This window comes from Strongylocentrotus purpuratus, unplaced genomic scaffold (genome assembly GCF_000002235.5).
Source record: "Strongylocentrotus purpuratus isolate Spur 01 unplaced genomic scaffold, Spur_5.0 spur5_contig_861, whole genome shotgun sequence".
NCBI classification, from domain to species: Eukaryota; Metazoa; Echinodermata; class Echinoidea; order Camarodonta; family Strongylocentrotidae; genus Strongylocentrotus; species Strongylocentrotus purpuratus.
The window spans coordinates 1,328,413-1,339,658 of NW_022145570.1; the positions used below are offsets into that span (position 1 = coordinate 1,328,413).

The following is an 11,246-nucleotide window of genomic DNA, read 5'->3' on the forward strand; positions in this document are numbered from 1 at the left end:
TGGGGGGATGATTGTACATGCCATCCCCCACCTGAAATATTGGGGGGGGGGGGATATATCCCCCATCTCCCCCCCCCCCCCCAGGCGCGGATCCAGGATTTCTTAGGGGAGGGGGCCCAACTTTTTTTTTTTTTTTTGCTCCCGAAAATTTGAAAATCGCGCCGGCCGAAAATTCGCTTAGTGTGGGGGGGGGGGGGGGGGGGGGGGGGGGGGGGGGGGGGGGGGGGGTGAGGGGGGTTTTTTTTTTTTTTTTGATCCTCAAAAAAAATTTCAATTTGCACCACCCCCCCCCCCCCCCCCGACCCCCCCCCTTGAGCGCCAGGGGGGGGCCCAACCCCCCAAAAAGGTTAAAAAATCACGTGATTTTACATGATTTTTTTCTCAAGGGTGGGGGGGGGGGACCGGGCCCCCCCCCCCCCCCCCCCCCCCCCCCCCCTGATCCTGGACATCCGCCACTGCCCTCCCCCCCCCCCCCGGGGATCGACACCCATGCTTTCAGGGCCAATTCTCACAAGCATATGCTGGTCTCTCCATTTTCCATACTGTATTTTGTAATGTAACGAGTCAATCAATAAGGACGCAGGATTCATTTGTTTCCATTTGGTTCCATCTTTATTGATTACATTCACTGGCGTACTGGTGGGGGGGGGGGGGGGCAAAGCGCCCCCAATAAAATTAAACCATGACTTATTTTCTCAATTTTTATCATCCTACCTCTACCACCCTACCTCTAACACCACCTACTCTACTGCATCCTTCTTCTCAACCCCACTCCACCCACTCTACCCCACCCTACCCTATACCACCCACAATCGACCTCTTTTACCACCCTACTCTACCACCACCGTACCTCTACTACCATTCTACCTCTACCACCGTCCTACCTCTCCTAACTCTACCCCACCCTACCCCTACTACCCCACCATCCTACCTCTACTACCAACCTACCTTTACTACCATCATATACATGTATCTACTACCCCTACCTCTGCTACCTCTCCTACCCCCTACCTCTACTGTCTCTCCTACCTCTCCTACTTCCTCCCTCTACCACCACCTTTCCTCTACCCCTATCCTACATTTTCTACCACCCTACCACCACTACCTTACTACCACCCTACCTCTACTTACACCCTACCTCTAATACAATCTCACCACCTTCCCCACCTCCACCACCACCCCACATCCACCACTACCCCACCTCCACCACGATTCTCCCTCTAATACCATATCTAGAACCATATGTCCTCTAGAGCCATTTCTTTTTCTTTCAGGGTAAATAAAAAAAAAATCTCCATATATATTTCCCTCCACAGGGATTTTATTGATTTTCATTTGAAACAAATTAACAAATATATATATTCAAGGTAATTTACATTTATAACATAAATAAATTGGCTTCTCAAGATACAAGTATTGTTGAACTGCTGAGTTAACAGAAAAACTAATAAATCTTCAATAATTAAATTCTGATATTCATGGAAAGAAAAAAAAAAACATTCATGTAAACAAATTCCTGTATTGAAACCATTTTCTTGTGAATTTATTATTCCTACAATTTGAATTTGCAATATACTTTTCGTTTTTTTAAGTAATTTATAATCGAAACTCTAATATTATCAAAATCGGGCAAATGTTTCTTTATTGCAAGTATACACCATCCGTCGCACCACAATCTATATACAATTCAATGCATAATTATTTGAACCTCTTAAACCAAATAATTTATCTTGTAATGAAAATGTTAATTTATTTTCCGGTTCCAGCATAAATCCAGTGCTCCAACCTATCCCAAATATGTTCAACATGCGTACAATCACATAGCAGATGAATAAACTGTTTCAATCTGTTCATACAAAATGTACATTCTTTTCTTGGGACTAAATTCATTTTAAACAGTAGATCGTTTCGTATATAATATGCGTTGCAAAACTTTAAACTGAAACTGTTAGTGAGCACATTTTTTTTGGGCCCTCGAAAATTTGAAATTTGAACGCCCCCTCCCCCCCCCCCTTGAGCGCCATGTCTTTTGTCCTATGTCTAGCTATGCCTTTAAAAAAAAAAATGCATTTATTTGTTTATTCCTTTTTCATATATTTTCTTATTGATCAGCATTATTTAGGGGGGTATATACCAAATATACAAACAAAAGTTACTAACTTAATGTTCAATACAAATTTTCAGTGCATGTAATGGGTAATCGAGTTTTCGGAATATCTTTGAAATTAGGCATTTGTCTATTAAAGTCTAGCCCCCCCCCATGTGTATCAGGGAATACATTTAAAATATCATTATAATTCTCTGTCAGTCAGTCAGTGCTTTCTTTTTCTTTTAATCTATTCTCTCCAATATATGTCCCTCCCCCTCTTTAAGTCTTCTTTACTCTCCTCTTTTATCTATTCTCCATTACTTCCTTTCCATCTTTACTTTTCTCCTTGATCCCCTCCCTTCTCTCTAAATGTTTCATCTATTCGCTATTTCTTTCTTTCAACTTTACTTCCCCCCCCCCCCTTGAACCTTTCTCTTTCTCTCGATCTCTTCTACCCCTCTCTCACACATTACCCTCTATCCCCGTTCTTCACGCTTCTCTCTCTCTCTCTTTCTCTTTACTCTACCTCTCATCCCCTCTATCTGTCTGTCTGTCTGTCTCTCTCTCTATCTCTTCTCTCTTGGTACATTTATGTTTATCAATGTTTAACATGGACAAATTAATATAAAATATGCATAGAGGTATGAACAGACTCAAATAATCAAGCATTTCACCTTGTCAGCTATTATAAACACATTTGTACATTTATCAACATTGAACTGCATGGAACAAAATCATATTTGTTCTTGGAAATTTTAGATGAGACTAACAACAAAATGCATGTTAAATAAGATATATGTCAAATAGGAGCAAGAAATACAAATGAACTTTGAAGTGTAGAGTAATTTTAAACGAGGGACATTGTTTGAGCTACCTTATATGTTAAAGGTATAGACCAGTTTTGGAAAGCTCTTATTACCAATCATGTTTTGACTTATACGTGATGATACAAATTTTGCAGGGAAACATATATTAGTAAAGTATTGATCTATCCGGACCGGATAGATACTGCGCATGTGTTGCATAGTCCCATATACATCTTTCTATGTACAGTGCTTGTAACTTTACCAAGACTGGGCCAAATTTCTGATCGTTTCTTTCACAATGCAATCGCATGACCAGAACTGGTCTTTACCTTAAATACATACTAGCAATTTGATGATGCCATTTTCTAAACAGTTTACTAGTAATGTGAAGTAGAAGTGGTCAAGGTAGAAAAAAATAAACAAAAATAGAAACTTGTCTGGTCGGTGCACTTGCTTAGAGAATTATATTTACCAAAATAAATAACTGTGAGAGGTATCAAAGTATACCATACTTTTTTGACAGTCCATTCATACAAGCTTAATAACAATTTTCATTTTTAGGCATTTTTCTCTTCTTTTTTTTGGATTTTAACTTTATCCACTCAGGATGCTATGGTAGACCAGAGGGGTGTTTCACAAAGAATAAGATCAACTTAAGTTGGACTTAACTATGGCAGGCCATTCATGCCAGTGGTTGCTCTCACCATATAATCTTTAGACAATATTTTTCCTGCAATAATTAATTCTCAAAAGATGTAAATTCTGTAGATTTGTGGATATGATTTGTACATGCCAGTAAATGGTGAAAGCATACAGACAGTGGCATGAATGGCCTGCCATAGTTAAGGCCAACTTAAAGTTGATCTTAGCCTTTGTGAAACACCTCCCCTCCCCCTCCCCCCCCCCCAAAGAATAGTATACCTTAATCTAGTTTCCCCACTCAAGAATGATCACAACCACACCCAAACATGGCCTTTTGAATAGATTGATTTACTATTTCCACCTCAACCCCCCCCCCCCCCCCCCGCCAAAAAAAGAAAAAAAAAAGAAGAAGATTTAACAGTCTTCCAAGTCAAGTTTAATGCCACACACATCTGCAGCTGGCCTGGTAGGGTTATATATCAGGTGGTGTTATTGTTACGAATATGCAAAGGAGATGTTGATTGATATGCTAATTCCAAGATGTGGCCGACCCAACATTATGTTGAAGTTTTGTCCCAAATATTACATATCAGGGCGAGATTAAATTTCTATCCAAAGGATCTCTTGCATGAATACATTTACATTATTTACATTTTTACATGTGTTCAGATAATTTAATATTACAACCCCTCACCCCTCAACAAAACAAAGATAGTTTTTTAGATACATCTAAAGTTTTTGGATTAAAACTTAGTCTTTCAATCAGCTATTACATATCTTGATGAGATTAAGTTTATATCCACAGGATCTTTTAGATTTTTCACATGTTTTCAGATTATAATAGTGCTCCCAAATAAAAGAAAACAGATCATTAAGCTTTCTGATTTAACCCTCTATTTTTTATGGATTAAAACTCTAAATTGCCACATTGTTTGGAGTATGTGTGCCAATAAAGATTGTGGCCCGAATTCATAAAGGAGGTATGTCGATAAACCTCGACAAACAAACCTCCTTTGTGAATTCAAGCCTGTATGTTTCACAAACATATGTCAGTCCATTGTTTGTCTACCACCGCAGGCAAAGAGTTAACATATCTCTCCGACAATGCATGTACAGCAAGATTTCTTTCCAAAAATGGTGAATGCAATGCTTCATCGTCCTTTTCTACATCTCTGTCGTTCAACAGCAAGTTCACATTTTCAAAAAAATATCTGTTCTCATCATGAAATGGCGCTATTCTTTTAATCTCTGCAAAGACCTCGCTAACCCTGCCGGTGCCATGGCAAGGGGCGTCTTCTCCTCCTGAAAAAGAAGAAGGAGAACAAATCAATTAGAAATCAAATAGCTCTGAAAATTCATGCATATTGAAAATTCACAACTTGCATTTGGAAATAAGTGAGCTTTAACTTAAGTCTAGGAATATTTCCAATCTCATGCTACGAGATATAATGCAAATTAATTTTCCATTGCTCCTTCTCATTCAACCCGCCCTCCCCCCCCCCCCCCCCCCCCCCCCCCCCCCCCCCCCCCCCCTTCCACCCCCAAACTTTATGATAAGCTCAATAATATTTGTTCTTATCATACATATTCTCATCTCATCCTATTCTATTATCGGTATAATATATTCATCTTACTGAAATGATTATGGTTATGAGCTACTAAATGATGCCTACGAATTATCATAACATAAATGTTGTTAAATGAAAAACCGAATTAAAATTGTGTAACAGTATAAAAATGTCGCAACCTAATAAGTAAAGAAAGAAGAGGATTTTCAAACAAACTACTACACTCTGTCTTTTCAAAAGATGTGAGCATGTACAGTGGGTGATTCTTAATCTTTTTTTTTTATCCATTGACTTCTGATTTGTTATGTTCCCTATATGTTTGATAAAGAAACCATTCGATGGGTTACATGAATGGATGATTTTGTGCACAATACTGTTTTCTTCTCTGTGAGTTGCCTATGGTGGAGTGTATACCAAACTGACCTTGTTCACTATTTCAAGGCTTGCACCGTGTTCTACAAGCGCAACAGCTTCCTCAGTTCTCTCCTCCTCACAGGCTAGATGTCTGAGAGGAAGAAGATACATAGATTAAAGTGATAAAACACTAAAATAAAGACAATGAATATGTGGTTAAATGTGTTGGAATGTAGCTGTTCTAACAGCTATCCAAAGAATACAATTTTTAATAAAGTATATTCTAAAGATTCATTAGCATTATATTTAAAAAAAGGTTAAATATGTTCACCAAAAATATTGGTAAATAGTCATCCTATTTTTATGTTGAATTGTGGGTTTAGATATATTGGTTCCTAAAAGATAAGAAATAGAGAGAATTCATAGCATAGCAAACCCCTCATTTTTTCATTTCTGATAACAATAATAATAAGGTCATAAACGAAAACATGTATCTGTCCCATGTTTTTTATGCGAATATTCCTCCCACCTCCCTTATCCAAGCCTGTAATCAACAAAATTTCTATACAGATAGGTCATGACAATTATTTTTTATTATTAAAGTTTAAGATTATCACTTACAATGGAGTATTTCCTTGTTTATCTGTTGCATCCACTCTGCAGTTGAACTGGAGGAGGAGTTTGACGATCTCTATGTTTCCTCGGGAGGCGGCACGGTGGAGGGGTGTGGCTCCGTTCTCATCACTGATGATTGGATCGGCTCCATGGTCCAAAAGAATCTCCGTCACCTGGAAGAGAGAGCATGAATATGATGTGATTTGCCTTCTCAGAACCAGCTGCTCAAGTTCCCCCTCTCCTTCTCTCACTCCCTCTCCATCTCTTCCTCACTTTTCTCCCTTTTTTCTCTCCTCTATCTTTCTCTTTTTTTCCCCCTCTCTCTCTCTCTCTGTCATTGGATTTGGGTTTTCATTCAAGAATTTCATTGATCGGTGTCTCGGTTATAAATCTCCACTCTCCTGCATAATCTTCATTTGCCTCTCTCCATCCAGGTATTGCATGGGTAGCGGTTGTAAGGGATCCCTTCAATGCTATGAGCACGGAAAAAACGGAAGCCTAGCAGAACAGGAGTAACATTGGAGCGACTTGAACTTGTTGCGTGGTGGAAATGTGCTCTACAACATTTTCTTTATGAGAGTATGGAGAGGATTCTATAACAAAAAGCTGAAACCATCATTGAGATGAAAAATGGTCAAGAAAAAAATGCTCAAACATTTCACAGAAACAAATATTAAAATGCAAAAGAACAATATGAACAGAATACAGCTAACATAAGGACTAGTTGGAGCACACTAGTGTACATCACCCTCAACACCCCCCCCCCCCCTACACATACACAACATCACCGACTGGCAGAAATAATGAGAACAGAGAGATAGCAAAGAAGGGAAAATGGAAAACAAAAGAAAATGATAGGAACATACCTTCCCTGAGTATGTGGCCTTGTATATATTTGCATTAACCCCCCCCCCCCCTGATGTTAATGTAAATGTAATATGTCAAGGGGTCAAATTCTAAATCCTAAATCTGATGGGATAGTACGGCTCATTACTCCTGTAGGCGTAAATGCAAGGCAGACTGGGTGTGTACTTGGAGTAATAAAACAATACTATTGATGATGCTATATTGAATACAAACTTGGGATACCGTAAGAATTTGAATGTTTGTGGAGAGGTTGAGAACTTGAAATACAATTTCACCTGTTTGGAGCTAGAATGAGGTTACTTCTGTGTTAAAGAATATGATAACTCTTCTGGTTCCTACAATAATTATCGGATACTAACCTCGACCCTACTTCTTGATGAGGAGTAATGGAGAGGTGTCTGTCCCGTATGATTGGTTGCATTGACTTCAGCATTCTGACCAATCAGAGCCGAGACAATACCTGCATGACCAACGGATGCTGCAATGTGCAAAGGACTCCAACCTGACTGCAAAAAAAAAAAAAAATGTTTCGAAATATCTTCAGAAATTTTTTATGAAAATGTTATGCATTCACAAGTAAAGGAACATCAACTCACAATAAACATTATGCCTGAATGTTAACTTTGGAACGGATCTAATCCGTATTCAAATGTCTATAAGAAATAAGCAGAATTAAATGTAAACAGTTGGCAAGATTTAGGATTCTCATATTTTTGTATAATATATTTTAGAGTGGTCAAGTTTTGTTTTCATCATAAATAAATTGACAGAAGAAAAGAAAGAAAAATCTAAATAATTTTTAGACATATTACAGATACAGAAGGGACAGCTAAGTAAGAAGTACGAGGGAGAAAGGACAGCATGAAGAAGATATATGAAGATGTCAAATTGTAAATATAAAATTGTGTTAAAGGAGCTATTTTTTGTTGTTGCTTACTGCCAAGTGAATTACCTGGCAGAGGTCCTATTTTATTAAAAGTTTCACCAAAGCGCATCTCAAGCTTTCCAGAGCATAAACACTCTCTACTTGTGCCTTTTTTAATGTCCCTTCTCATCTTCTTTTTCATCAATACATTCTTCTCCTTCCTCTTGTCCTTCTTGTTCTTGTTCACCTTCTTCCTATCTTGTTTCTTCTGTTTTTTCTTCATTTTTCTTTTTTTTCTCAGCTCAGGAAAAGAAACAATGAGAATAGGGGAATAATATATCTTTTTCAATAGAACATTTAGATAGAGAAAAGAGAGAGTGGGACAGGGATAGACAGCGAAGGAAGGCAGAGATGGCTCAGACTGGGACAGGGAAATAGACAATGATGTGTGGAAAGAGAGAGAAGAGAGGTAAGGGGAAAGAGAGGATAAATTGGAATGATATAATGCAAACAATCCCTTCAAGGTTCTGTTTAACGAGGCAAAACAGAGTCAAACACTTACATCATCTGATACATTGACTGGAACTCCATTTTCCAACAAATACTGGACAACCTCAAACTTTGCTCCAGATGCCGCCCAGTGAAGGGGCATACGATCACTCTGTAAAATAATGATTAAAGTTACGAATAAGACAAGTTATTCTAACAAAAAATGTTCTATGCAATAAATGGGTACATAGCTATGCCTCAAGGTTGATCTTAATTATTAAAATTACAAAACAACTACGTAATATGCGCTAATGTTAACTTTGATCGTAAAGTGATACCGTAATTACGCCGCAAGCAAGTTAAACAGCAAAATGTGTTGATTATTTTGTTTCCCTTTCAAACGATGACAAAATACTGCACTGATTGCTGGATAACAGAAAATTAAGTACACATATATCATGTTTTCTACTCTGAGCTTTGTGCTTTAAGAGCAGAGAGTACTACTCACAATTAAAAAAAGAATCTGGCTGGTATACATGACAAACTTGGTGTTTCTTTTAATTTGTTTAAAATTGAATGATTTGACAAGATCTTTCCCAGTGGCAGTGACCAGCCACGTCCAATTAGATCTAGTCATGTCAGTCATAATTTAAAAGTCATATAATACATGTTGCTCGATTTATGATTATATAAATGGTTTATTTTATAAGTATAACTCAATCATTTCAAATTCCAAATCATTTAACCTGCCTCCAATCGAGATATCTGCATCGTCATTCCCAAATAGCGATTTGCGCACAAGTCATGTAAATCATTACCGCGTACCGTACCGGTACCGTAGCCTACACAAAGTTGAACGAGTTGGGCTACAATATCTCTACCTGCTTACCTGGTCTAACTTTAAGAGCAGAGATTTATCCTCTGTTGCTCTCACCCTTAGTGCACCAAGGTCACCTTCGTATGCCAACTTCCAAATGTCAACTGTATCCATCTTAAAGTATCATAAAATACCTAATTTCAACAAGATAAACGTGACAAAGCAGTTTTGAAAATAGCAGCCGCTCTCTAATGTTCCTTCAATCACTTATGAAGTGCCAATGAAGAGAGCGCGAGAAATGCCAGTGCCCTACAATTCAATGGGCATCGTGCATGACTAAACCATTATTGACGCTAAATCAACCGAGTGATCAACTATAGGATTCATATAAAAATAACCAAGATACAGATTGACAAAGGTTGAACATCCACCATCCACCCACCCCCCCCCCCAAACAAAAAATGCTGGTTGAATATCATGCATGTAACATGTTAATTTGTGTCACTTTTGGTTATATTGTTATCTTTATTCTTACACTCAATTATCTATGTTACACTATAACCTTGAAATTTGTTATCCAATGTACACAAATTAAAAATGATCCTATCTGTTTGGATTGAAATCAGTGAAGTTTGAATTTGAATTTGAATTTGTAAAAATAAATTACCAACTCAGCGAGAGTGGAAAATCGGGTTTGACTCACCGAGGAGGAAAAAAATAAGTTGCTCCCGGTATCCAAAACACAAGAATTTGAAGAAAGAAGTGATTTTCAACTTCATACAGGAAAGTTTTTTTTCAGAGGTAAAACCTTGTGAAACAACCTGTGCAAATTATTTTTTTTAGAAAATCAATTATGATCTGACCTCCACATACCCCGAAGGCGGCCCTCCAGGTCCCCCCCGGGGGGGGGGGGGGCGGTGCACAGCGCGCCCCCGGTGCTCCTCCCTACTTTTTCAAGTACCCCAAAAGAGCTCCTTTTTACATAAGAGAACGCGGGCCCCACCTTTGTAAGAAGTGCTCGTTTTCCATTGGTAAAGTGTCCCTTTTACTTTTAAGTGCCCCCATTATTTTTTAAAAGTGCAATAAGTGTCCATTTACCATTTTCATAAGTGCTCTCTAGTAATAAGTCCCCCTTTTCAGGTAGCCTACGGGAAGTGCCCCTCTGTACTTTTGATATTAAGTGCCCCCTTTAGAACTTAGACAAGCGCACCTTAATATTTCCACATGTGCCCCTTTTCCGAATGATAAGTTCCTCCGTTGGTCTTGGAATCAAAAGATCCTCTACCCCTTTTCACAAATATCCCTTTTCATCTGTGGCCGAATTAATGCCCTTTTTCAGGTATGAGAAGTTACTCCTTTTAACTTCAGATAAGATCTCCTTCACCTCCAATAATTGCCCCTATTTAAATCTGAGAGACATTCGCTTTACTTTGGCCTTCATCGCCCCTTCCTTTGTGATAAGTGCTCATCGCTAATAACTACCCCTTTCCCTTTCTAATGAATGCTCTTTTTCCTTCCTATATAAGTGTCCCTTCCATTTTCATCTCTAATAAGTGCAACGTTTATTTTAATCATATTATGTGCCTCTTTTTCTGTTTTTCTGTAATAAGAGACCACTTCTTCCTTTTCATGAAGCCTGCTTTCACCTCCGATAAATGCTCCTGTTCAAATCTGATCGGCGCCCCTTTTTCTCAACTCAGTACACATTTTTCTTTATTAAAAGTGTCTCCTTCTTCATTCTTATATACGGTGCCCCTTTTCCTATCTGATCAGTGATCCTTGTGCGTTAAGTGCCCCTTTTTATCTCTGATAATTTCCCTTTTAACAATCATAAGTGCTCCTTTTCCGTTCTATTAAGGTACCTAAATAAATGCCCTTATCAATCTGCTTATTACCCATTATCATAAGTGTCTCCTTTTTCACACATCATTAAACGCGCCCCTAATTTTAATCGACTAAAAGCAATTTCCCTCAAATTAGCTCTCTTGCTCGCATTTAGATGATCAATCAACGTTCTTTTCAGTCTTCCCTTATGAGAATGTGCAAATAAACCAATCGGAAGTTTGGGACACAAGAGGACACTTTTTATTTTTTATTTTTTTTTGGTCTCGAAATTTGAAAATTTGACATTTTG

General features: G+C 38.2%; 1 protein-coding gene across 1 annotated transcript; it reads right to left on the bottom strand.

The window, feature by feature from the left end:
• Window positions 1-3,923: 3,923 nt before the first annotated feature.
• LOC576864 (26S proteasome non-ATPase regulatory subunit 10) lies at window positions 3,924-9,416 on the bottom strand. The gene is made up of 6 exons (XM_777132.5): window positions 9,185-9,416; window positions 8,369-8,467; window positions 7,301-7,447; window positions 6,081-6,247; window positions 5,529-5,610; window positions 3,924-4,839 (listed from the first exon to the last, which is right to left on the bottom strand). Exons 1-6 carry the CDS (start codon window positions 9,284-9,286, stop codon window positions 4,771-4,773), a joined length of 666 nt encoding a protein of 221 aa, XP_782225.2. The 5' UTR covers window positions 9,287-9,416; the 3' UTR covers window positions 3,924-4,770.
• Between the last annotated feature and the right edge of the window lie 1,830 nt (window positions 9,417-11,246).